Below are 27,325 nucleotides of genomic sequence, written 5' to 3'. Positions count from 1 at the left end.
GAGGGATGTTGAACCAGGGCGGGGCGAAGGCCAGAGGGCATAGCTGTTGGTCGGTCACCACCTGGAAAGGGGAGAGCAGCCTTCAACAGTCCTCACTTGGGGGCGAACAGCCTTCCAGGGAGACTACCCTGGGGCCTAGTCCTTTTGACTTGGAGTGACCTCCTTGGAGGGCACAAGATGAGCCCCCGATACGTGGAACTTTCATCGAGTGCCTTCTTGATGGCCAGAGGGATGTGGGCTTTGTTTAGTTTTAGTGTGAGCTCTCGCTTTCAGCGGGGACCCTTGAGATTCCCAAGAACTTTCAACGTTTCTTGCCTGTGCCTGCACTGGAACTAAAGAAATCAAAACGGACAAAAGCCTTTGGCGTTGGCGGAGTTGAAAACATCCGATTCAGTGTAAAACTATCTTTGTCCGCCCCCCCCACCCCCCACCTTGATGGAAACAAGTAACCATGTCGGTGCGATTTGAAAAAGGAGCTTCAGTGCCCTTTGGGCTCTGTCATGGCATGTGCTCTCCGGCGTTGTCCAGGGTGGGGGAGTTGCTGACACAAACACGCGAGAATGTTCTGCCTGGGTCACCTGACTTCTGGCGCCCGGTGCTCCTGTGGCCTCCACACCCTCAGATGCCAGCCCGGATTCCAGGCCCCGTTGACTGTGCGGCACGTGACTCAGACCCAGAGGAGGAGAATTAAGGAAAATAATGAGCCGGCGAGGGCAGGCAGGCCAGCAGCCCATCTCGGCTTTTGGGGTGTCTCTTCTAAGCCCCGTAGGGTTTTTGCTCATCAGCGTTCAGTCCTGAGAAGAGAAGTTAGCTTTAAATAAACCTTAATTTTGGCAGCAAACCTCCCTGTTCTTCTTCTCGTGCCCGGGGAGGTTAGCAGACACCCGCACCTATTAGAAAGAAAAGTAGACAAGAGGTCGGGCCCGGCCGAGGCCAAGTAGGCCGCAGGGTGACCTGTGACCTGGAGCAGAAGAGCCACGTGCTGGGAATAGGGGTCCCGCCTGGTGGGTCCAACTCCCCGGCTGCCGAGGGGGCGATGGTCTGCTGGTGAACCGTTTCTGACTTGCCTTAAAAGCCAGTCTGTTTTCTAAACTTGTGTGAGGTTCAGGCACGTCCCTGAGCATTACAGAAAAGACTCCCAGGGCATTGGTGCTCTGAGATGCAGCCCAAGTCCCCAGCGACCACGGTGCCACGTCAGAGCACGGTCGGCCTCGTGGCTGCTCCACGGGTGCCTGAGCGGTGACTGAGGCTTGCAGGTGTCCTCCTGGGCTTTGAACCCACGTGAAGATGCTTGGGCCAGCCCTTCCCCTGCGCTTGTGAGAGAATGACCTAGCAAGCTGCTTCTGTCTGTTTCTGGGTGATCTGTGGGGCCTCAGGGAGACCCGGTGACGCCCCTCAGTGAGTGGCAGTGAGTGGCACGGCTGGGCTTTGGGTGCTCCTGGGGGGGGGCACCAGGGCCTAATTTCCAGCTCCTAGCTGTGGCAGAAGGAGAGAGCTGGGGGCCCAGGGGCTTGAACCCCCATCAGGTTGGGCCCATTGCTCATTTGGCCTCTGCTCAGGTTTCGTCCCAACCACCAGTGTGGGGGTCGCGGCCGGTGGTGTCTTAGGGCCCTGGAGGAGAAGACCGTGATCCCGAGTGCCCTCTACTTAGGAATGACCCTGGCGCACCCCACTAAGGAGATGGGGGAGAAGACGTCAGGGGCGGGGCTTCATCCCGAAGGCAGGAGGAAGGGTATGTCGCTGCGTTCACCTGTGCCCTGCGCCCTGCTCACGTGGAGCTCCTGCAGCCCCGCAAGGGAGCGCAGAAGGGCGTCTCTTTGTGGCCCAGCAGAGCTGGGGGAGTGTCTTGCCGTTTTGGAGAACTCGTAGGGAGGCAGCGCTGTGAAGGGTGACAGGGATTGTCGCGTGCGGCACCCGCAGCCCCACTCCGCCCCAACGCACAGTAAAGAGGGGCCACCCTGGGAGCGTGTCTTGTGGGGTGCCAGTGATCGACAGCCTTAGGTGAGGGGTCCCTGGTCACTAGAGGTGACCAGGGCTCCAGAGTGGTGGACAGGACAGGAACCAGGTGAGAACAGCATCTGAAAGCCCTTAAGCAATTGTCTACTTTGTTTTTTCTTGAGGATTTCCTTCAGAGAGGAGTGAGCCTCTTACCGGGCAGGCCGGTACCCAGGAGCCCAGGCAGGCTGATGCTAGAAAAGCCTCCGTGGAGGAGAGACGAGGACACGGAACAAGGATATGGGAGCCCTGGATTCCAGTCCTGCTGTTTTATTGCACTTGACTTGGAACCAGCCACTTAACTTCCCTGTGGACTGGGACTAGCTGTGTCTGTTTCACAGGGTGGGGAGGGATACATAGGAGGCTGAAGTCAGAGCCCCCGGTTCGTATCCAGCTTCTCTTCACCTCGCGAGTACTTTTTTTTTTTTTTTTACTTTTATTTTAAATGTTTATTTCTCAGAGAGAGACAGAGAGACAGAGCATGAGCGGGGGAGGGGCAGTGAGAGAGAGGGAAACGCAGAATCGGAAGCAGGCTCCAGGCTCCGAGCTGGCAGCACAGAGCCCGACGTGGGGCTCGAACTCGTGAGCTGCGAGATCACGACCTGAGCCGAAGTCGGACGCCCAGCCGACGGAGCCACCCAGGCGCCCCTCGCAAGTCCTTTTCGAACGCCCCCTCCTTGCAGGCATCGTGCTAAGCGCGTCACGGGCACCTCACTTGGTCCTCACGTCCATCTTCAGAAGTGGGCGCCATGATGGTTCCCTCTTTATAGACGAAGAAATCGAGGTTTCACCCGGTACAGATGCCCACGTTCATTCTGCTGGTGGGCAGTAGCCCTGGGGTTTGAACGCCCGGCTCTCTAATCTTTATTAGAGGTTGGCAAACTAAGCCCACGGGCCACATCTGGCCCGCTGCCTGCTTTTGTAAGTAAAATTTTACTGGCACACAGTCATGCCCGTTTGTGTTTGTAGTGTCGATGGCTGCCTTCACGCTCCGACAGCAGAGTTGGGTGGTGGCGACAGAGACCATACAGCCTACAAAGGCTTAAGTATTTACTACCTGCCTTTTACAGGAATAGCGGGCTGGCTCTTCTCTGTATGGATGCCGTATACGCTGTCCTCTGTAGTAGCCAGTAGCCACATACAGCTATTTCAATGTTTTTCAGCTTCGTTGCGGTATGATTGACAGATTTATACGGTTATTGAGATTAATTGAGCCTCAGTGGAACGAAAAATTCAGAACTTCAGCCACACTGGCCACACGTCAAGTGCTCAGAGGCTGCGTGCACCTGTTTAGTGTCCTATTGGACAGGGCAGGTGTGGACCCCTGCCACCATCACAGAAAATTCCATCGGATGGACGTGCGCCGCACCGTTCCCTGGTGTGTGGAAAAGCCAAACCTGAGAGAATCAAAGGTGTAGAGGAGGCGTCCCAGGGAGAGAGAGAACCACTGGCCTTTCCTGGCCCCCAAAACACAGAATTGAAAGTGAGTTCGCAGACTCAGAGGTGGCAGAGAAGTGTGTGATATGGACGGAGGGAACCTGGGTTCAGAAGAAGCTGTCCCCCCACCCCCCAGACTGCTGTCTGACCACGGGCAAGCCGCCCAGACTGCCCAGGCCACAGAGCCTGGGCGTCAGTGACCAGCTGCTGTCTGAGGATCCCCCTCAGCCCTGCCCCTCTCTAGCCTGTGACCCCAGCTCCTTTCTCCACTCCCAGGCTCACCTGGGCTGGTGGCCTCATCAGCTCTTGGGTGCCTGGCCCGTCCCTGTCTCCGTCACCCACCCACCCCTGCCCCCATCACACTGAGACGGAATGGCCATGTTTTCCACGGACACAGATAAGGAACCACTTTGCGCACTCAGAATGGCGTACCGTGCAGCTCGAGGAAGGAAGAGGCGTCCCGGCTCCCTCAGCTAGCTGGTGGCATGCGGCTTTCTCCTTAAAATGCAGTTAGCGGCCACACCGAGGCAGTTCGTTGACTGATGTGGAGCGAGGCTGAACCGTAGCCCTTGTCCTGCTTGGTGCCGACAGTCTCTGAGTAAGAATCTCTTCAGAAGCTAATTCGGGGCCAGAGGCCTTTTGAGACGGGAAAGCAAATATGGGGAACCTGGGTTTCCAGTTCATTGGACTCAGTCATAACGTATCCGTGCCAGGGCCCCCTCCCTCGCCTTCGTGCACGCCACCGGACTCTTGGGTGTAGAGGAGAGCTGTGTGCTGGTTTCCTGCTGGGCTGCCCCGGGTCCAAGGATGACTGCTCTGGGGTTTCTAATGCTGTGTGTTGTCGGGAGTCTGGTCCTCTCCTGGGAGCAGCTGGGGGTGTCAGTGTATGAGTCTGCACGAGTCTCCCCAGCTTGGACGGTGCCCGCTCCCTTCGTAGCCAGAATGGAAACTGATAAAATGCAAGAATAAGATACAGGGAAGAGCTTTCTGAAGCTTGGGCAAGTGTGAAGAAAGGGGAAAAACAGACCAGCCTGGTGGATTTAGCTGTGGAGTAGGTGCACGACCAAAGCACTCGGTAAGGAGGAAGTTGGGGTTAAGAGAATGCACACAGAGAGGTTTTGTCTCTTGCTTTAAAAAGGAAAAGAATAGCCCCGGAAGGCCAGGCTTGACTGCATGCCCGCCTCTGACACTGCTTGCCTGTAGCCAGCCACTCCCCAAATGGTCTCCTGCGCCTTCCTTCCGTAGCCAGCGGAGGGCTGAGAGCACCGCGGGTTGGGCTGGGCCCAGAATTGCTCACTGCCCTCCCAACACCCACAAGTGGGGGTGGGGGGAGATCTTACATGTGTGCAAAAAAAAAAAAAAAAAAAAATGCTGTTGCAAGTCAGTTTACAGTGGTTTTTCTACTTAGAGGGTTAGTTTTTGTTGAGCACCTACTATGTGCCAAGCACTGTGTGTACGTTCTCCTCTGATTGTCCCACATCAGCTGTTGGTAATTAGCCCCTCTCTACAGGAAAGGAGCTGAGCTCCAGCCATATCCTTGAGAGCGTGGGTCCTGACCCTGGTTCGTCTTTTCCAGAGCCTGTGTCCTCAACAGCCGGTGTTATCCTCAGTCATGGACTGTGCCGCCATTTGAAAGAAATCTCTTGCTCCTCTGGCTAAGGCTCCGCAGTCAACATTTTTATCAGGGCCTGTAGGCGGACAAATAGGTTGCTCTGTGGGTTGACATTTAAGCAAACCCACTTCATCGAGCTTTCCCTTTTAACGTGTTGTTATGGTACAAGAAGTCTTCATTTGTCCCGGGCTATTTTGAAATAAAAGGCAGGAAACCCCCCTCTCATTTCTATATCTTGCGCAGAAGTCATCAAAACAGAATCCTGTGTTCTGTGCAGGACTTGTGATTGCGGAAGCAGCTGTTCTGTTCACGGTGACCCGGCCGAAGCCAGCCATCTGTAGGCGTCAGGGATCCAGAATTGTCTGTTCCATCTGCTGGGCGTACTTGCATTTGTTTAAAGTATTTGGCATGGAATCTCTTTCGTTCCCCACGTTGTGAGAGAGCCCAGAAGGGAGCCCTTCTACTGAGGGCAGGGGCAGGCTCCAGGCCCTTCTCTGCTCCCAGTGAAGCCGCAGCTCGCCCTGTAGAATGGATGCCAGGCAGGGACACAACCCAGGTCGGGCACCTCCCCAAGTGGGAGGGCACTGTTGGGGATTGGGAGTTTCGTGGCACTACTCTGATGTGCTCAGGAGTTCAGACAGTCTGTGCTTTCTGGTCATTTTTTGGGCCTTCAGCTAACTCAGAGTGAGCCAGGAGTGATGTAGACGGGCGTGCACGACGGTGGGGCACTGAGGGCCGGCCAGGCCGCTCGGCTCTGTGGACCGAGATGAGATGACCATACAGGTAGTTTCTGTCTGAGCAGTCAGCATCTGCTAGGCCACAGTCTGCACCCTTGTGGTCTGGGGGCCTGATGTGGTCCTCAGGCATGATTTGTTTGGTCCCCATGATGCCTTTTTTTTTTTTTTTTAAAGTTTATTTATTTTGAGAGAGACAGAGACAGTGGGGGAGGGGCAGACAGAGAGGGAGAGAGACTCCCAAGCAGGCTCCCTGTCGTCAGCACAGAGCCTCATGCGGGGCTCAGACTCACGAAACCGGGAGATCACGACCTGAGTTGAAACCAAGAGTCAGATGCCCAACTGACTGAGCCACCCAGGTGCCCCAGGCCCCCACGATGCTTTATGAATTTTTGCATTTCTTGACAGCATTTCAAAGCTGGGACTGTACAAAGAAGTCTGCTTTTCAGCCCTTCCTGACAAGTCAGGAGATTAGTGACGTCACCCTGGGCCCTCTTTCCCGCACACCTGCACAGTGCTAGCCGCAGCCACGGCCGTGGCCGTCAGAGTGGCTGTCCGCTCCCCGGGAGACGCCCCCTGTGCACCGGCCAGTTCCCACCTGGCACTCTTTACCCATGTATGTTCCCTGCTTGGCTCTGGAAGGCACTTGAGCGTGAGACCCCTGGAGTAGACCAGACACTCTGAGGACAGGTTGAGGTTTTCCGGCTCTCCGGGTCACTTGGTGCAGGGTGAGCAGCGGTGAATGGCCCTGTGCAGTGCTCGGGGTCCTCGCCATGATCCCGCTAGGTGTTCCGCCCTCAGGTGAACCGACAGATGAGCCAGCACGGAGCCCAGGGGACCTGCTGCCTTCCCCTCGGTGGAGCACTCACCCCGCTGGGAGGACGGCCCCACAAACAGGGCTCTCCCACCCAGCGTTCACTCCAGGGTGCCCTGTGATGCCCAGCGACCCGGGGATCCTTTTTCTTTTCTTTTTAATTTTTTTTAACGTTTATTTATTTTTGAGACAGAGAGAGACAGAGCATGAACAGGGGAGGGTCAGAGAGAGAGGGAGACACAGAATCTGAAACAGGCTCCAGGCTCTGAGCGGTCAGCACAGAGCCCGACGCGGGGCTCGAACCCACAGACCGCGAGATTGTGACCTGAGCCGAAGTTGGACGCTTAACCGACTGAGCCACCCAGGCGCCCTCGGGGATCCTTTTTCTATGTCTCTCCCCACCCCCCAGCCCTGTACAGTCACTCAGGTACTGAGTAATCTTTCTAGTCTAAAATGCTTCCATGATTTTAACAGCGGCTGCAGGATTTTTTTTTTTTTTTTAAAAACAAAGATTTAATCTTTAAATTATCTTGACAGGCAGTCGAGCTGCCACATACGAAGTAGATAGCTTCTGCTCGTGGTAGAGAGGAAAGATTTCTTCGAATAAATGAAAACACGCTCCTCAGATTCTTCTAGCTTAGTGTCTTTGACAGAGACCCCGTGAAGCGAGTGCAAGTGAGGGGAAGATTCCCCAGGTGGCAATTTGTATTCCCCCAGAAATTGAGTTTTTCTTCTCCTGTTCCCCCAAATATTTAATATCAGTTACCTCTTTCATTTACCTTTTTTTTGCTCAACCCCATTTTTCTCTCCTCTTGTGGCAAGTATCGTGCAAGCAATTTTTTTTCTCCATTTGTTTCTGACGCATTTCCCTAGACGGTCAACCTTTGGGTTTCGTAGTATCATTCCAGATATCTTGCCCCTTACGGACAAGCACTAGGTCAACTGTATCTGGATCCCTAGGTCCTGGCTCAGAAGAAGTGACTGTGGCAGGGCCCAGGCCTCCCACTCTTTCTTGACCTCACGGCCTTTTGCAAGAGACTCAGCCTCCTCCATGGGTCCCGGGTTTTTCATCTACAGTGCTGTCCTCCCCGTTCCTAGAGTTCTAGGTACCAAATGCACCAACGCACTGGTTTTCAAACTTTTGGGAGGACCGGAAGCTTCCGGAGGGCTTGTTACAACCTGATTGTTGGACCCCATTCACAGAGCGTCTGATCCAGTCATTTGGGGGGGGTGGGGGAGGGGACTGAAACTTCATTTCTAACAAGGTCCCAGGTGAGGGTGCCGCTGGCGGTCCCGGGACCGCACTTTTGAGAACCACTGCACGAAAACCACATGGTTGAAGCGGGTGTCAAAAGCTTTAGTGTTTACCTCAGCAAGGGGGTGGGTCAGCCTGTGCAGGTCCCAGCTAGCGACTTGAATGCCTGCTCTGGGCAACTTGTGGGTCTGATCTTCCTTTTCATCTTTGCCCTGTGCAGAGGTGCACATTTAACAAAACTTTGCATCTTATTTTCTGGGAGACTTGACCCTCGGCGCCCAAAAAGGTTTCATTTCCAGCTGCTGTGGACCGAATGTTTGTGTCCCCCCTCAAAAATCTGTATGTCGAAACCTAGTGCCCGAGGTGGTGGTGTTAGGAGGTGGGGCCTTTGGGGGGTTTGACTGGGTCACGATGGTGGAGTCCTCGTGAATGGGATTAGTGCCTTGATGAAGGAGTCCGCAAAGTGCCCTCGTCCCTTCCGCCGCGTGAGGACACAGCGAGAAGGCGGTTCTCACCAGACACTGAATCAGCTGGCAGCATGATCTTGGACCTCCCAGTTTCCAGAACTGTGAGAAAGCAGGGTCTGTTGTTTACAAGCCACCCGGTTCATGGCGCTGTGTGACAGCTTCACTGAGCAGACGAGGACAAGGACCATTTTCATGGAGGCTGTTCATCTCCAGACTTGCATGGTAACAGTTGGAGGGACACTTACTCCCTACGTGTAGTTGATTCTTTCTCTCCTTGAACACCACCCGCCGTCCACCCCGGCCGTCCCTCCCTTCCTTATCCGGACCCCTGATACCAAAGGAGGCAACATTGGTGGTTTTGAGTTCTGAGCTTTGGTTTCTCAGGTTTGTTTTACCCGTTCTCACCGGAGAAGGACCCCCCCCCCCATTGGGTTGAGCTAACCCTGCCTCAGTGGCGCTCATCCTGTTGGGAAGCTTGCGTCCCTTATGATGCTCATGCTCTCTGGATGCTTCTGCAGACTTCCCAGGGGTCCGCGCTCAGGCAGAGGTGCCTTTGTCTCAGGTGCCCTGAAATCAGTGTCCCCAGGGACTGGCGCGGCCGGTCCACTGACATTCCCCGGGAGCAGCCGCTCTTTTCCCTCCCCCTTCTTCCCTGACAACGGAGGGGCCGCCTGGGCCGCCCGAGGTGCAGAAAGGTTGTTGCAGGTGGGGAAACCGAGGCCCAGAGCTAGGAGGGAGCACGCCTGTGTCTGTGCAGAGCCAGCCAGACTCTGGGTTGTCTGGTTGTTGGCTGCCCGCAAGGACTGATTTTATCTCATTTTTGGTTCCAGAGTGAGCCTGAGATCGCTGCTCGTGGCCTGTTTTTAGCTCACGTTGGACCACCTGGGGAGGGGGTGTTGCGTTGGTCACCGGTTCGGCTGAGCTTTGCGGTTTTCCTGGCAGTTCTGTTGTGCAAAGGAGTTGTCCCTGCTTCTGCCCCTGAGTTTAAAACCTCAGGGACAATAAAGCAGTCATGGTTTTGAATGCAGTGTTTTCTGTGGGGTTTCTCTGAGGCCTTTCCCGCGGCCCCAGGTCCGCCGCCGTCCCCAGGCCAGTCCCCAGCCGCTGAGGCCCACGGGCCCTTGTGCTTTTGTGCTTTCATAGCCGCGCAAACACGTGGTGAGCGCGTGCTCAGCACATGCCTTGAGCACATATTTGTAACTCTGGAGTCCGAGCCGATCGTGACATTCTCATGTGGGGTTGTGTGTGGCCACTCCCCCTTCCCAAGGGAGAGCACAATTCTCGCATTGTGTGGCGGCGTTCTGGGTTAGCTGCGTGGGTCAGTGCAGGGGCCGCTGGTGTCCTGGCAGATGGAAAAAACTGTTTTGCCGCTTTGTATCTTTACGCTGCCGTTTTTTTTACCAAAGCGGGAGGTTTGGGATACCTTGTCAATATCCCCCGGGGTCCCCTGACTTTGTTCAGCTAAGCAGACCACCAGCCGGTGTCCCGTGTGGGTCTGCGCGTCTCGGCCTGGTGTTCTCGCCGGCAAAAGGGAGAGAAGAGGGACCGGAATGGTAGGGCAGACCCCTGAGAGCGAGGTGCGGGCCAGACGGGGGTGGGGGTGGGGGGCGTTGGCCCGAGGCCACCCTCCGTGGCAGAGCCTCCTGGGCCTTATGTAAGAGGGGCACCGGCATCAGCTGGACGTGTGCCCATTTGGGCCGCATGGGGCTCCTTCCTCCAGAAGCTGGGAAGGGCCTCTCAACTCCCAGCACCCCAGCTTGCTGGGGGTGTTAGACATGTGCTTACTGGCTTCCTCTTGGGATGGCCTCGCCCTGTCTTTTTGGCTGTTGAACTCCTCTGCGTCCATTGAGGCCTGGCGCTCAGGCCACCTCCTCTAGGACACCTGCCCGGGCTATCCCTCCCCACTTGGGATTACAGCCCCCTCCTCTGTTCTGTGGCGTTTGTCATATTCCGGCATGTATTATGCCTCGTGGTACACCTGTGTGAACTTTTGGTGGGTTGTGTGAACCCGGCTGGGTACATCCATCTTCCTCCTTCGGTCCCTGGCACAGCTGGTCCGGGGAGCGTTGGACTTGGGCCGAGACTGACACCGTGAGGGAATAGTGACAAAAGAGAGGGACAGCGCAGGGTGTGTGTGGGATTTGCCTGTTAAACTAAAGTCCCCTAGAAAACACCTTGTGTTTCGGAGCATAGCCTCGCACAAACATTCAGCTTCTCTTAGGCGATCCTGCCCCTTGACCCTCCTTTGCTCACCATGCAGGCTCCCAAGACCTCGGGCCTCCTTGTGCCCAGAAGACGCTGGCCCACAGGGGTGCCCTGGAAATGCTGCCTCCCAGCAGGCCCTGAGGGTGGCCAGCTCTCTCTCCTACAAGCAGAACGCGGAGGACAGAGCCTCGGGAAGGATCTTGGGCCCACGTTTCTGAGAATCCTCCATGAGAAGGGCCGCTGCCCGTACAGAGGCTCTGGCGGAGGCTCTGATGAGTGTCCGTGGGGCCCCGAGGAGGCGTGAGCGTTGTCAGCTACAGGGATTTTGCGCCGGCCGGATTCTGCCCACACTCTGCTGCTGTGGAACCCACACCGCTTTGAGCGCGGCCCCTCTGCGGACCGGGAGGTGTCATGCTTCGAATTAGTGTTAACAACACAATTTTGATAGCTGTGGGAAACCCTGCAAGCAAGAGAGGTCTTGATAGCTCTTGGCGCCGGGAAAGTTGCGACTTGACTTAACGTGGCAAATGTGTTTTCTGGTGCAGCAAACATTTCCTGAGTTGCTCTTCGTGCCTGGTACTGGGGACTCGGGGGACTAAGGCTGGGCATGTGCCCTCCAGAAGCTCACAGCCCCTGGGGGAGGCACACGGTGTTGTTTGCTTCTTGCTTCTACGATTCAAGGTGAACACTTCCTGGAGGAGGTGCTGAGTCTAAGAGATGAGAGTGGTTAGCCCGGCTGCAGGCTGTGGAACCTGAAGGGGGCAGGGAGCAAATTTTAGCCAGAGAGACCTGCGTGAACAAGGGTCCGGACGCACGGAATAGCCTGGTGTGTCTGGGGACTTGTAAGCATTTTGTATGCGTTCAATTAAAAAAAATTGTTTTTAATTTATTCATCTTTGAGAGACAGAGACAGAGCGTGAGTGGGGGAAGAGCAGAGAGAGAGGGAGACACAGAATCTGAAGCAGGCCCCAGGCCCTGAGCTGTCAGCCCAGAGCCCGATGCGAGTCTCGAACTCATGGACTGTGAGATCATGACCTGAGCTGGAGTCGGATGCCCAACCGACTGAGCCCCTGTGTGCCCCAGGCGCCCCTGTGTGTTTAATTTTTAAAGCAGTGACAGTAACTGTCCCCTGTCCCTGTCGCCCAGCCACACGTCTCCTTCCCTCGCTGGAGGAACTCCTGTCGTCCTTTTCTTGTGTATCTTCCTAGAGATCTTCCCTCCATGTGCAAGTGTATACAGATAATGTGTATATGTAGTTTAGGTTAAAAAAAATTACATATTTTTGCATAGGTTATCCTACGTGTGGCTCAAGATTTAAAACAAATAGAGTGGCTTTCCTTGAAGAGTCTCCTCTCGCTTCTGTTCCCAGCTACCTGCTTTCCCTCCTCAAAGATCACTGATGTTAAGTGTCTTTGGTATTCTTTTTTTTTTTTTATGTTTATTATTTTTGAGAGAGAGAGTGCAAGTGGGGGAGGGGCGGAGAAAGAGAGGGAGACACAATGTGAAGCAGGCTCCAGGCTCTGAGCTGTCAGCACAGAGCCCGACATGGGGCTTGAACTTGTGAACCCCAAGATCATGACCTGAGCCAAAGTCAGGCGCTTAACCGACTGAACCAGGCAGCCACCGCTGTCTTTGGTATTCTTCCAGAGACTTCCATATCATTAGAATTATTTGTTTAGTTTTACCTAAATGGGAGCTGACGATGCTCACCGTTCTGGTCTTTTTTTTAAGTTTTTTTTTTTTTTATTTTGAGAGACAGAGCGAGCGAGAGCGCATATGAAAGCAGGGGAGGGGCAGAGAGAAGGAGAGAGAATCCCAAGCAGGGCTCTACGCTGTCCGCGCAGAGCCAGATGCAGGGCTTGAACTCACGAACTGTGAGATCATGACTTGAGCTGAGGTTGGACGCTCAACTGACTGAGCACCCCCGGGCACCGCTGGTCTTTGTTTTTTCCCGTTAGGTCGACTGGATGATGGTTTCTTTCCAGTATGTATTGAGGGCTCTCGGCCTTTGAAAAGCTGCATTTTGTCCTTTGCATGGGTGCTGTGGCATTTGTTTACCTGCCCCTACTGTTGGGCTGTTCGGTTGCTGCCCACCTTGGCTGCGGCAGCGGGTGCGTGAATTTCGGCGCACAAGCAGGACCAGCTGTAGGGGAGGTGAGTTTGGTACTACACGCTCCCGCAGCTCAAGGGTGATGGGATGGCACGGGGACTTTGCCCGTGACATGTGTCGGGTTCATCTCCCTCGAGGTTGTCTCCTTCCTCTTTGCGGAAGGCAAGTCACTTTTAAGTTGGGTTCTACTGAGAGTTTGGGAGAGAAACTTTTATCCCTTTGCTGCCTGCTATCTATCAATGACCCCTCTGTGGTAGAGGCTTCACCTGGGCTCGTGAAGTGAGGCTGGCACAAGGCTGACGTCAGCAGCATTCAGAGAGACTGCCTCTTGGGCACCTGTGCCAGGCTTAGACCCTCCTGCCACCCACAGTGGCCAGGCCGGGCAGCAGGCCGCCGAGCAGCTTTGCCAGCCTCGTCTGCTGGGGTCTCGTGGACGTGGAGGCCGCTTCTGGGCGCTTTCTAGGCTTTGTGCATATCACGGCCATAGCCAATGTTTTGTTGGTTCATTAGTAAGAGAAGTGAGCAAAAGTCTGCCCAGGCAGAGAACCCGCCTAGGTGCAGGAGGGAGGGACCCCAGCATTGCTTTGTTCTTAGCCCGGAAAGTTGTGATGCCAGTTTCTGAACTTCAGAAGGCCCGATTATGTTATCCTGTGACTTGTTTTTTAGAATGTGCTCTGCTTCCTAGTGTATTTTATTTTGCTTTTTACTTCACTCATGCATCAGTTGCTAATAGTTTTCACCTCCTTGGGAGGAGGGCCTGTGGCTTTGCTGCGCCTTCAAAGCCCCTCCCATCACGCATGCAGCACCACTCGCTCAGCGCGGGCTTGTTGAACGATGAAATACAGTTTTTCAGAGATGATAACCTGCTGTTAAGTCTTCCCTGAGAGTGCCTGAAACTTGTTTTGGTGCCCGGATGCTGGCCTCTGACCGGTACCTGTTAGGTTTCACCCATTCTGATCCCATCCCCTAATGTAATCTGACAGCTTCGTTTTCTTTCTTATTAGTTCCGACTCTGAGGACGTTGCTAATCTCTACCCACCTCCCCTCGTGTCGCCCCTGGCTGGGAGCCCTGCACGTCTGGTATCTCCTCCAGACGAGGCTCCTGACCAGGGCCAGGCCCTTCCATATGATCCGAAGGCCCCTGGGGCCAGGTTTTGGGAGGTGCTCCAAGGCCAGGCCTGGCTGTGGAGTTTTGCTGCTGACTTGATGAAATGGGCTTCCTGAGAGCAAGGCAAGTCAGCTCAAAGCCCGGTTCCGGTGGTTCCAGGACAGGGACAATGACAATAACAGGTCCCGGTGGTTCCAGGAGGGGGAAAATGACGATAACACAACCAGAGCCGGAGCTGGGTGCATTTGGCAGGTTCTCAGGCACTTTGGGGACAAGCGGGGGAGTGAATCAGTTTCTTCTGGAGCCGTTTCTGATGGGGAGCATGATCTGCTCAGCTCTGGAAATGGGGTTAACTGTCTCAAGGCCCTTTGAGCCTCACTTAGAGCCATCAAGATCTGGGTGGAGCATTCTGGAACAGCTCAGCGGGGCTTCTAAAGCACCTTCCCTGTAAGCCAGGTGAACCTGGTTGGCTACATCATTTCCTTTTCAGCGCCCCAAGGCCTTTGCCCTGAGTGCAAGGAGGCCCCGGTGTCCCATCCAGGGTGTTTGGAAGGAAGTGGAGGCCAGTTACAGATGAGGTGCCCCTCCCTTCTCCTGCACCCACGCCCCGCCAGAAGATAAAAATGGGGCTCCAGACCCAGGAAGCAGCTGCTCCCCAAGCTCCTTAGACCCATCCTGCGGCCAGTTCCAAGTGGCTTGGGGCAGAATGCCTGGGTTTTGCCTTGCATCCAGACCTCCGGGAAGCCCTTGTGACAGGAGTCTCTTTCTCTGTCCAGACAGTCGACGGTCCGGTGCGGGTTTGGCCCTTGTGTAGACGGATGGCTGTTGCTACACAGATAGTGCCCTCCGCCCCCATCGGGGCTGTAGCCCACGGCCAGGGTGAGCTTAGTAGAGTTTGTCCCACCGTTTCACCCTTTGGAAGCCCCCAGGGAGGTACCAGAGAGATGGCTTCGGGGATTTGACCCGAGATGCCTTGGAGTTCAGGCGTACGTGTCGTTCTAACAGACCCATCAGGCAGCTGAGTCTCTGGAAGAGTTTGGTTTTGGCAGATGACGCCGTTGTAGAACGTGTGGTGGGACTCTGCAGGAGGAAGCGGGTAGAGGGGAGGAGGCGGAAGGCTTGGCGTGGATTGTCAGCCTGTCCATTAATTTCTCCACCAGACCCTGTAAAGTAGGTTGGTGATATGACTCGGTGGGATCGGGCGGGTGAAGTCCTGCCTGTAAGATGAGGTCAGGGTGTGACCTCTGAGTGGGTGGCAGGTGGGGACCCTGGTGGTTCTCGTGTCCCTACCAGTCCTCCTCGAGCCTCCTGCGTCTTCTCCAGTGTTTCACTGTGATGATACTTGTGATACTGTTAGGGGGCCCCGGGCCCCCGAGATAAAGAGGTCGCTGCCCTCCCAGCTGTGTCCCATGATCCCTCTGCGCGGGGGCGTGGCAGTCCTGTGGGAGCAGCACTGGGGTGCGGCCGGGGTTGGGGCTGGAGTCCTTGTTCCTGCCCGTGGACCTTCTGGAGCATGAAGACCATGCTTGTAGCCCAGGCTGGGGGGCGGCTCATCTTGCGGGAGCAGGAGAACGTAGCCGTCTTTGGACCCCGAAAGTCTCCATAAATGTTTTAGAAAGGAAGAGGGTGTTCTCGTAGCGGAGGTGGGGGATGAAGGTGTGGAAGCTGGTGACCGACTGACTTCCTGGGCCATCAAGAAACTCCTAATTCAGAATGTTGTCAGTGTCACTGAAAGACACCAGGCCGCCCCTGTGTGCTTCGGGACTGAGCTTGGAACATGCACTTGTACGACAGTCCTGTCTCTGCTCCTTCAGGATGTAAGAGAGAGGGGCGGGCTCTGCAACCCCACCTCCCCCAGCCTCCAGTTACCTGGCATTACCTGCCCCTGGGATTGCTAACGCATCAGAACGTCAGGGTGGCTTCCTGCTTCCTGCTTTGCCGTGTGGGAGGTGATAGTTGAGGCTGCGCAGCGAGTGAGGGTTTGGCCTTTGCTGCTGTCCAGTGTCCCGGGACCTTGAACAGGACAGGTTAGCTCCGAGCGGGACCAGGAAGGCGGCCTGCACACAGCCCCCCACAGCGGTTGCTCCTTCCGCTCTTACCATCCTTTCTCACAGCTCACACCCCCTCAGATCCGTGGTTGAGACTCAGACACACTCAGTTCCCATTTGCATGTCACAGGCGAGGAAACTGAGGCTCAGAGAGGTAGAATGACCTGGCAGGTGGCTTGCACGCACACGCTCGCTAGTCAGAAATAATGACTCCCGTTTGACAGGGGAGGGAACTGAGGCCCAGAGAGGGAATGTGGCTTGGCCAGCAGGCAGAGCGGCTCAGGGGCGGAGCCGACGCCAGAATCCATGTTTCCTCTGAGCCCTGCTGGCTCCGCCCAGAGCACACTGCCTCTTATATGGGCTTCTCTATATAGACTTTTGATTTTTTTTTTTTTTAAACTCTTCACGTCTTTTGGTTTTTAATCATGGTTTGATTAAATTCGCTGTACTCGTAAACAGGTCTGACTGAAGAACAGGTCATGGTCGTCTTAGGCTAAGTGGCTTAACATTTCAGTAGATTATCTTTGGGGCCCTTGCTGTGTCTCCCTGTCCCCTGCTCTCTGCCTTCCTCTCCTTCACCCTGGCTTGCAGGCGAAGCTGGTGTCTGCTTCCGTGCTCAGTAAGTACCGGTCCTCTCCCCGGCCTTCGTTCCCTTCCTTTTGAGTTTGCTCAGCAAGTTCTAGCCCGAAGCACGCTCTTCTCTCGCGGCGTCTGGTGGGTTAACGTGTCAGGAACGGTAGTGAGCGTTGCCCGAGAGCTCGTAGGAAACGTGTCTGTCGGTTCTCATTGATAAACGAGCTCCTGACAAGTTATGCATGCAGTTGGCTTTGGTTTCAAGAAGCAACACCGGCTGTGTCGTTCCCATGTTCAGCTTTGTTTTGGCTCTGGGTCTCGACGCTTTCACGTCCCCGAATAATGTCACTCTCCCCCCCGCCCCCACCTCGAAATGTTATTTGCTTAAAACCCCAGAAAATCCCTACGACACTGAGAATGACTGTGTAAAGTCCCAGAGAACAGAGTCCCGATTTGGTTCAGGGGCTCATTGTGCGGTTTGGTTTTCTCCCCTTGAGTAAGATGGTCTCTTAAGGGAGCTCGGGTGGGTCTCTTCTGCCAAGGGCACAGGGTGGGTTCCTTTCTAGCCAGGTAATGTGACTGCCAGTCCTTCTCCAAACGTGGACCCTTGGTGGCCTCTGATTACCTGAAGGACTAGGCCAGGGAAGGTGTGTTCATCTCAGTTGCGAAGAAAAATAACCTCCAGGGACACGCCTTGCTTTGGGGTGAGGGCTGGGGTGGGGTGAGCACGCCCTCTGTGAGGAGCAGGTGCTTGAGTTTTGCGGCAACAAAGTATCTCTTCTCCCCTGAGAGTGTGATGCAGGCCTGTGCCACCTGTGAGGCTTCAGGCCATTTTGCCTCTGGGGGCCTACTTTCCTCACCTGTCACATGCAAATGGAACCCTGAGTGAGCATAAAAATCAGTAGCGGACTTGGAGGTCCAGCAGCCCCATCCCAGGAGCGAGGGGCTGGGGGGATTCCTATTTCCTGCTCCCAGCAGCTCGTGCCATGGCCGTTGAGGACGCGATCTTTGTTAGATAGTTTATAAGCATCTAGGAAGGGCCTACACTCTGCTCAGAATTGTGCTCACCTGTGGCCTTGCGTGCCTGTAGGGACATTCTCTAAGGGCCCCCACCTTCCAGAGTCTTCCCTCCTTAACCTTCCACCTGAGGTGGGCAGGACCAGGATCCCTTCTTACAGATTACAGAGGATGAGAGTGAGCTTAGCAAAATTGCGTAGCTCGCCCAGGGCTCCACAGCTCCTCCGGGACCGAGCTGGGTGGAAGGGTGGCTTCTGGACGGGAATCCGGCACCCTTCCCCAGCTTTGTGGACGCCACTGAAGACGTTGGTATCAGGTTCCTGCTGGGGCAGGCTCTGTGCTGAGACCGGAGGGTGACTGAGGCAGGTCCACAGCCGGACTGTGCAGGTGGAGGGGCGCCCCCCCACCCCCGCTCCCCACCAGGAGCACCCTGGGAGTGGACTCGGGGAGAAAGGTGGGCTGTGGCGGAGGGGTGGTCGGAGGCAGAGGCCCAGCGAGATGGGGACAGATGGACTAGATTCTGGCTGGCGTAGCAGGACTCCCCCCGGGGCTGGGAGCACCCCGGCTTTCCTGGGGAGCACTTCACCTTCTGCATGGCACCCGGTTCAGCTGCCCATCCATGCAGTTAAGGATAGAAAGTGATGACTTCATGTTCTTTTCACCTTCTCTGAGCTGCCCTCTCGCGCCCCCGGTCCCTGCCTGCCTTGGAACCCCTAGTGCTGTGTTTCAGCACTAGGTTCCAGAAGGTGGGTGTTCAGCCTGGGATACCTCAGGGTGAGCTGTGTGGACAAGGGTGTACTGCAAACCCGGCATTTGCTTCAGCATCCGGTCAGTTTAACTGAGAAATCAAATGCTTAAAGGATCACTACGGGGAAATGTACAGATCCGGGAAATTTACACATTTCTGCTAGAAGGCTCCGTGATTAAGACAAAGTCTTTGGAGTTTGGCCGATGTGGCTTGAGTCCTTGTTTTATCCTTCATGCCTGGGTGACCTTGGGCCCATGCCTCAGTTTGTCGCTCCGTAAAATGGAACAGCCACAGTGCCCGTTTGTAGGGACACCTTGAGGAAGCAGTAAGCATAGAATGTGGTATGGTTGCCATGGCTACTCTTATTGTATTCGTGCTCTGATGAAAGGTAGGCTCTGTGTCACCTCTGACTTCCTGAGATACAGACCCAGAAGATGCTGGGAAAATGGTAAAAAAAACAAACTTTTTTTTTTTTCTGGACTCTGAAATTCGCTTAAATTAGCAGTGTTGGGTGTCGAGCACGTCCGAGGTGTCACCATATCGACTAGAGGGGCCCTGCTCGTCTCCGGTTTTCTGTCTGTGTGTTGAAGGTGCCGGAGGCATAGCTGTCTCTCATCAGTTCTCTTTCGGGAGGACTCGAAGGCCTGGGAAGCGTGCCCTGTCCAGACCCACGTCCTCTTACTGAGCCTCCGGGCCCTCTTCCTGGCACTGACGGGGTCCGCGAGAGGATGGGCTGTGGGGACGCTCCTGCAGCTTTTAACTTTCACCCTGTGAGCTCTGGGGGGACTGAGGTGCAGAGGCAGCAAGCCAGAGGTGACCCTGGGCACGTTCCCTTCCTTCCTTCGGCAGAGGGGAGCCTCGATGCCACCACGGGCTTGCAGCTCCCCCCTCCGCCCCTCCATCGGCTTGTCGCAGGGTCTGGCAGAAGGCACGACCCACCGAAAGACGCACTTCTCCACGTGTTCACGAATTTGCTTCTAGGTCCTGTCCCCAGACTGCTTTTGCCCTGCCAACGGCTGAAGTTTCAAAGGTCTAAAAATGCATGCGGCCTTCCCGAAGACCTTGTAGGATGGCTGTTTTCCTCCCATTTCCTTTGCTTAATGGAAGGGGAGGTGGACACACCGAGAAATGGCTTGCTTGAGCCATCAGGAGAGTCACTGTCTGTGGCCAAGGTCCTGTTTAGCTTTTGCTCTGAGCGCTGTGTTTAGGGCGGCGAGATATTCTCCTGCTGTAAAACTAACTTGTGCAAGTAGTAAACACAGGATATAGATACTCTTTAAAAGAAGGCAGAGTTTGTCTTGACGATCTCCAGTGTGGTCAGTTTCTTATTAAGGGATAACCCTTCAAAGTGCATTACAGAAGCATTTGGTAAACTCCTTTAATCTACTTGAGAGTTCTATAGAGGTTTAGAGTTTACAAAACTTTTTAGCATTCTATAAATTCATTTCGCATGCACCCGGCAGGGTTCCCGTTTGCCAGAAGCTGAGAGTCCCTGACCACAGTGGTATCAGAGAGCTGGATTCAAGGGTTGCAAATGGATGTTCTGGATTGAAGATCCCGAACAAAAGCAAGGACGTCTCATGTTAGGAAGGACTTGTGTGAGGGATCGAGGCCGTCCCCTGTTCCCTGTGGCATCAGGGAGAGAGTGGCCGAAAAGGCAGGCCTGGATTCACATCTTGACCTCACCCCCTGCTAGCTGTAGGATCTTGGGCAAATGCTGGAGTTATTTTCCTGGAGCCTCAACCTTCTCATCTGGAAAATGGGAGTTCTGCTAACAGATGCCTATTCACAGGAATGTGAGAGGTTAAATGAGAAGAGCCTGGCCCATGGTTGGTGCTCAGGGAGGTGGAGGCCAGGGGTATGGCCGTATGGGGGGAGGGGCTGTGAAGGGAGATGGGGGTTGTTTCTGGGACTGAGGTGCCGTGGTGCGGGATCCAGGGCCTCTCTCTGAGGGTGGGCGGTGTCGCCTGGTACCCTTCCCAACCTGCAAGCCTGGTTCTGGGCACAGTGTCGGGGAGTCCGGGCTGTCTTTAGGTAGATGCACCCTTGGGGCAGGACTTGGGGGGGTGGGCAGAGCCCTCTGCCACCCCATCTATGCCCAGGGAACAGGAGGGTGGTCAGGGAAGTGGGATCACAGATCAGTAGAAAGTCTGACTTTGCTTTCTGCTCTTTCGATGGAAATGCTGGAGAAGGTGAATCACTGAGTGGGGCCTCCTGGGGTCAGAGCCTGAGAGTGTACATGCCCCTGAATAGCAGGCACCTGCGGGGGTGGGGGCGACCCCTCCTTCCCGTGCACAGTGGCACCTCAGATGGATGTGGAGGCAGGGTGCGAGGCCCCTCTGTCTGCCATGAGCACTGTGCAGGGAGTCTGATTTACTACCTAAATAAGGGCACAGGGAAGTGACAGTACAAGATGTAAACAAAGGCAGGGAATCAGTAGGAGATGTACCGGGAAGATGTTGAGAGACCGACAGTGGCTACTTGTGCCGAGGGGGCCAGGCACTGATGTCCGGGGCCTTCTCTGTGCCCCACTCTTCCATACATATTTTCTTATCCGATCTCCCCGCAGCCCCCAGAGCAAAGGTGTCACTGCTTTCGTTTTAAAGAGGAGGACACTGAAGTCAGGTGATATGCTCAAAGCGAAGGCGGGGGCTGTTAGAGCCCACAGCATGGGTCCTTGCCCTACCTTGCACGTGGTTTCCTTGGTACAGGCAGTGGCAGCCATGTGGACTTCTGCTTTTTACTTTTAAGCTTTGTATTTACTTACAGTGCAATTCATGTTTTTGATATTTCTATGCGTTTTTTTTTTTTTAAGTTTATTATTGAGAGAGAGCGTGTGCACGCGAGTGAGGGAGGGTAGAGCAGAGGGGGTGGGGGGAAGGGAATCCCGAGCAGGCTCTGCGCTGACAGTGCAAAGCCCGATGTGGGGTTTGGACCCATGAGCCATGAGATCATGCCCTGAACTGAAATCGAGTCGGACGCTGAACCGACTGGGCCACCCAGGCACCCCAGATAGTTCTATTGGTTTTGATAAATGCATAGATTGAGTAGGTTTCTAAAATTTTGAGATCGTCGTAAATTTACACGTATTGTTAAGTCGTAGAAATCCTATGTGTCGTTTACTTGGTTCCCCCCAGTAGTGACATCTTGCACAACTGTCATTCAGTATCACAAGCAGGAAATCGACACAGAGGCAGTCAAGGCATGGGACATTCTCATCACCAGAAGGATGCCTTCTGTGGCCTTTTCATCCCCCACCTGCCTCGCCCTCCCACACCCCCAGCCCAAACCCTCATCTCAGACCCCAGGTCCGCACTAATCTATGCCTCATTTCTGGCACTTTGTCATTTCAGGAATGCTACGTGAATGGAATCATGCCATAATTAACGTGTGGGGATTGGGTGTTTTCACCGCACATAATTCTCTGGAGAGTCATTCCAGTAGGTTTCAACAGTCCATTCCTTTTTAACGCTGAGTAGTATTCCCCGGTGTGCCTGTATCACAGTGTGTTTCTCCATTCGCCCCTTGAAGGACATCTGGGTTGTTTCTTGGTCTGGGCTGTCAGGAATATAGCTGCTGTGAACAGTCATGTGCAGGTTTTTGTGTGAACGTAAGTTTGCGTTCCTCTGGGATAAATGCCAAGGAGACCACTTGCTGGGGTCTATGGTAGTTGCTTGAGTGGGCTTTTGAAGGATGCACTTGGGATGGGGGGGCAGCTGAGGAGTGGGGCCATGTTGCAGGTGGACATCGGTGGGAAGCATATGCCTGGGAGCTGGGCCACTTGGGTTCAGATGCAAGATCAGCCTCTCCGCCTTGGTGAGCTTTATCCATCTGTAAAATGGGGGTAAAGTGAGCCTGTTGTATAGCTGATGTGTATAAAGTACTTGGGATGCAGTAGGTTCTCAATAGATAGAAGCTGTTTTTTTGTTCTTTGCTTTTGAGAGAACGTGAGCGTGGGAGAGGGACAGACTGGGGGGGGGGGGTGTCGAGAATCTTAAGCAGGCTCCGTGCTCATGACCCTGGAATCATGACCTGAGCTGAAATCAAGAATCGGACCCTTAACCGACTGAGCCAGGTGCCCCTCGAAGCTGTTCTTAATATGGGTTAAAAGAAAACCCGCCAGGCCAGAGCAGGGTCTGTGCCCCAGACCAGGAGGCCTTTACCTTGCCACTTGTGACTCTGAGGCACCCCCTTCTGCCTTGGGCAGAGCCACATTACCAGTTTACCAGTTGTCCCTTCAAAGGCTGAGCCTCAACCGCCCCCCTCTCTCCCGCCCCCAGCTTTTCCCTGAGAAGCCCCTGGCCCCGTTCTCAGACTGGGCTGTGAGTTTCTGGACGGGCACTGGCATTCCCCAGTGAACTTGGCCAGGCCCATGCCAGGGATCAAAGGAATCCCAGGGAATTCCAGATTGTGCCAGGCTCTGCTGGTCTGGATTTGCCTCACAAAGTCTAAGAATGTGCCTGGATCCTTTCAGATGTTGCTACAATTTAGTCTCTTTCAAAATGTGTTTGAGCTCTTACTGTATTCGGGGCACTGTGCTAGGTGTTGCAAAGGGCCCAGAAAAAAAAAAAATCACTCTTTTTCAACAGATCAAAGCAGACGAGCCCCTTGGGGAGCCCCCTGTGGCCACATGATAAAGTCTGTGTTCACGGGGCGGCTGGGTGGCTCATTTGGTTAAGTGACAGACTTCAGCTCAGGTCATGATCTCGAGGTCCGTGAGTTCGAGCCCCGCGTCGGGCTCTGTGCTGACAGCTCAGCGCCTGGAGCCTGCTTCTGATTCTGTGTCTCCCTCTCTCTCTACTCCTCCCCTCCTTGCGTGCACACTCTCTCTCTCTGAAAAAAACATTAAAAAAAAAAGAAAAAAAGTCTGTGTTCAGTGGGCATGCAGAGCTCTTCTGGCTTGAACTGGCCGTCCCAGCTCCTTGTTCTGGCGGCCGCCTCTCCTTGCCACACACCCTGTGCTCCTGCCACCAGGGTGCTCACCGCGTCCCGTGCACAGGGCAGGCCACTGTGCTTTGCCTACGGTCTTACTTCCGCTAGTGTGCCTTCCCTTCCTGGTGAAATCTTGCCTATTTTCTTTTTAACCAAAAAAGTATCCTATGCCCTGGATGAAGGATTTAAGGAGCACGCAAGGCCGCACGACCAAAGCGCCTCGTACTCTGGAACTGCGGGCCCTTCCATAAGGCGGCCGTGCTTTTGGGACTGCGCCATTCTCCTCTCTCCGCTCGTTTCACGGGGTGTCTTGGGGAGGGTTTCACATCTGTACCATCAGAGTTGCCTCGTTCCATCCGTGGCTAAAGCGGCACGGCGTTCCTTCACGTGGCTTCACCGCGATGTGTGTGACCAGTCCCCGGGTGGTGGCTTCTTGGCTGTCCCCACTCCTGGGCTCTTCTGGGTCATGCTGCATGTTGTCGGCACACGTCCGGGGGTGGGGGGCGGTTTATCACTGCGCTCCGGTGCCCCCTACCCCTGCCTGCCTTAGTTAGATTAGCGCCTGCGTTCGCGGAACTCTCCGTGACCCTCGAGGACAGGCATCGCGCTCGACTTCCCTTCTCCACTGGGCGCCTGCCGTGTTTGCCGACCATCCGTTTCCAGAAGCATGTGGGGCTCTGGTATTCGCCCCTCGTGCTGCCGCCATGAGTCCCGCGTCTCGTCGGGGCTCCAGCGGGGGCAGAGCCGCAAGAGCAGGGACGCCCGCACCGCTGCCTCGGTCCGGCTTCATGTTTGGTGCCTATCGGCGGCATCCTGGTGGCCTAATGTGTTTCCATGGCAACGGAGTCCCACAGCATCATTCTCAATGACCACCTACTGTTTCACCAGAGAGATGGCCCATCATATGACCAGTGCCATCCTGCTCGAATTTGGCCTTAAAACAATTTAACGGACTTTCTCTTTAAAAAAGTCCGAGAGGACAGCTCGCTGCTCGGGCGTCCGTTGCCGAGAAAGGATCGGGACCCTCAGCCTCCCCGACGAAAGTTGTGACGGTAGCTGCCGTTCATCGAGCGCTTCCTCACAGGAGCACATGAGCTAGGACTTCTCACTGAGCAAAGGGTTTGAACTCTGTTGTCAGATGGTACAGCCGTCTTCTGAGGCAGGCACTGTCGTCCGTATTTTATGGAGAGAGAAAGAGACTGAACTTGGTAAAGGTCACTCAGACGGTGCGTTTCAAGAGCTGGGATTCCGCCCCAGGTGTCCTTGACCGAGGAGGACGTGAGCTGGTACCTTCCGAGCCCTCCTGCCTTTTAGGGAAGACGGAAGTGAGAGGCGGGGCGGGGTGGTGCCAGGGCAGGTTACCTCTGGGCCTTGGGCCAATGGCTGGCTGCCCCAGAACTGCATGAGGTCGTACCCAGAGAGAAGATGGCCGCCGGCGGGCCTCGACTCCGCCATTGAGGCGGCACAAAGGGTCCCTTTGAAGGGAGAGTCCGTGGCACCCCGCCTCCCAGCCCCGCTCCCCAGCCAAGCATCCAGGGGGCTGGCGGGCATTTCTGGCTCAGCTTTCTGGCCGGAGCTTGGAGGAGTGGTCTGAAATTCTTTCCTTGAGCAGCTCACTCTTGGTCAGAATGTGTTGCTTCTAGGCCGATGTGGTGTTGAAGTGCGCATCAGGTCACCCGGTGCGACCTGGGAGCCTACCCTTCACCAGGCCTCTTCCTGAACAGCCAGTCCTTTGAAAATGTATTGATTTCCCCCCCTCCCTTCCTTGCTTTTGCACTTTGGATGAACCTTGTTTTCGAAGAACAGTAGAAGGTAATTTTCCTGTGCTTGCCAGCTGGCCCGTAATTGAGCAATTTCAATAACACCCACTGTAAAGTCTAATCGAAGTAAACAGGAAAATATGATTTACAATCTGGATAGCAAGTAAATACCAGGGTGCAATTAATTTTTACACAGAGCAACAGATTCTAAAACATTTTCCTGCACCGAGCAGTTTGTTTTTAATTACAGATTAGGAGCTGGCCTTTTCTACTATTATCGTCGTGATTTTTTTTTACTTTGTGATGGTGGTCTTCGGGTTCCTTGCATCTGATGTGACTTCCTTTGTCGGTGTAACCACAGAAGGGTGGGATGGCGAAACAGGATCAGAGAAACTGATTTGTAAGGAGTGTGTTTTCAAACCTGAGCCAAGGGCTGTGTTCTTTCAGCATTTGTTTGGGGGATGACGCGGGAGGAGGTCCTGGTGGGCCGTGTGGCATGGCGGCCTGAGAGGTCTCAGGCTACAAAGTCCCCAGTATTGCAAATGTGTCGTTGTTGAGATGTCCTTCTAGGGATGAGAAATAGTGCGCCTTTAAAATTTTTTTTTTCTTCCTTTTTTCAACATTTTTATTTATTTTTGGGACAGAGAGAGACAGAGCATGAATTGGGGAGGGGCAGAGAGAGAGGGAGACACAGAATCGGAAACAGGCTCCAGGCTCCGAGCCATCAGCCCAGAGCCTGACGCGGGGCTCGAACTCACGGACCGCGAGATCGTGACCTGGCTGAAGTCGGACGCTTAACTGACTGCGCCACCCAGGCGCCCCTAAAATTTTTTTTTTAAGTGTATTTATTTTGAGAGACAGAGAAAGAGCATGAATGGGGGGGGCAGAGAGAGAGAGAGAGAGAGAGAGAGAGAGAGAGAGAGAGAAAATCTCAAGCAGGCTCTGTCCTGTTAGTGCAGAGCCCCACATGGGGCTCCAGCTCACAAACCGTGAGATCATGACCTGGGCCAAAATCAAAGAGTCGGACGCTTAACAGACTGAGCCACCCAGGTGCCCCTAGATATGTGCCTTTCAGTGGCCAGGGTGCCTGACTCTTTGATTTTGGCTCAGGTCATGATCTCCCCGTTCGTGAGTCAGAGCCCCGCGTTAGGGCCTGCCACGACTGCTTGCAGCCTGCTTGGGATTCTCTTTCTCTTCCTCTCTCTCTGCCTCTCTCTCTCTCTCTCAAAATAAATAAGTAAGTAAGTAAGTAAAGTAAGTTCTCCAAATAAACAAACCCTCCAGATTCTTCCAGTAGCTTCTGTTCATAACCGGGAGGAGGGTAGTAGCCTCCTTGCTGACTGAGGCTGCCTGAGGGCTGACCCCTTCAGTTTTGACTGTGGGGCTGGTCTGTATCTGACCCTCAGCCTTGGGCATATACCGAAGCTGTCTGTAAAGCCAGCTGGGTGGAAGGTGTCGCGTGACTTGAGCAGAGTCTGGGGGACAGCAGATTGTGACCGACCCAGACCCTGAGATAGGTCTTAAAGGTGCCATGTGGCTAAACTGAGACACGTCGCTGGACCCACCAGTGCGTTGGCTTTAGGGACGCCTCAAGGCTGGCATGAGGTGGGGTGGGGACTCTGAGAAGGTGATTCTGGACTTTGTGGCCAGACTGCCTCTCCTTCGGCAGGGAGGCAGTTCCATTCCAAGCAGGGTCCCGGCATGGGGTTGGCGGGGGCGTGGGCAGCTCTCTCAGGGCCCTGGTCTTCCCAAGACCTGAATCCCTTTGCCTTTCTGTTGTCTTTCCAGGGAGTTGACTGCACTTGGCCGTTTCCTGGAAGAGCCCCAGCCTGAGGGCAAGCGGCCGATGGGGAGCTGTTACTGCTGATGCCAGTCACCTGGGACGTGCCCAGGAGGTCACCCTCTGCCCAAGTCTGCCCAACCGAAGATGGCTCGTGCCCACCCTGGGATGGAGCCCAGTGCCTGAGGTCCCTACCATGGTGATGATCCTGAGTAAAAGCCTCGACAACCAGGGAGCTGACTCCATAGCATGCAGGACCTTCAACCCTGAGCTGGTAAGGACTCAGTGGGCCTCGTATCTCAGATGACCTTTCTTGAGGCCTGGTGTCCAGCTGGGGCTGTGGACCGAACATGCAGGCTTAGCAGACCGAATCCAGAGTGCCCGGGAGCAGAACTCTGGGAGATGCTGCAGGCCAGGGCAGTGGGCACAGTCACCCAGAGCCTGGCCAAGTACTTTCAGGAAGTAGCTGGCGAGGTCCGGCCAGCGCCCTGCTAAATAGGACCAAGCGTGGTTCTGCCGTCCCTGCAGCTCCTTCTGGTCTCCACCCGGGGAGGGGAGGGGGTTTCCGGAAGGGAGGTGGCGGCCGCCTGGGGAATGTCAGGGGTGGGAGAGGAGGGGGAAAGAAGGCGCGGTCTGGCGGCCAAGATGGTGGGCTGTGGGGACAGCCGCTCTCCGCCGCCTTCTGCCCAAGTTGTCCTCTGACCAAGCTGCCTGATGGGCTGGGCCAGAG

General features: G+C 54.9%; 2 protein-coding genes across 3 annotated transcripts in view; both read left to right on the top strand.

The window, feature by feature from the left end:
• The window catches only part of EEF1AKMT2 (EEF1A lysine methyltransferase 2), a 71,370-nt gene extending 44,501 nt beyond the window's left edge, over positions 1–26,869 (top strand). For both annotated transcript variants that reach the window (XR_006960960.1, XM_047073579.1), the window contains one exon: positions 26,604–26,869. Coding sequence is in view for 1 of the 2 variants with exons in the window: in XM_047073579.1 (XP_046929535.1) it covers positions 26,604–26,611 (8 nt within the window). In the remaining variant the exon portion in view is untranslated. The remainder of the gene's footprint in view (positions 1–26,603) is intronic.
• Positions 26,780–27,325, top strand: part of FAM53B (family with sequence similarity 53 member B) — a 74,077-nt gene continuing 73,531 nt past the window's right edge. Inside the window, exon 1 of the mRNA XM_047073573.1 lies at positions 26,780–26,869. Within this exon, the coding sequence (XP_046929529.1) occupies positions 26,792–26,869 (78 nt within the window). The 5' untranslated portion in view covers positions 26,780–26,791. The remainder of the gene's footprint in view (positions 26,870–27,325) is intronic.

Source organism: Lynx rufus, unplaced genomic scaffold, assembly GCF_022079265.1.
Source record: "Lynx rufus isolate CCGP_SWC_20201006 ecotype Redwood Valley unplaced genomic scaffold, mLynRuf1.p SCAF_11, whole genome shotgun sequence".
Lineage (NCBI taxonomy): Eukaryota > Metazoa > Chordata > Mammalia > Carnivora > Felidae > Lynx > Lynx rufus.
This window is presented reverse-complemented; position numbering and strand designations above follow the sequence as displayed.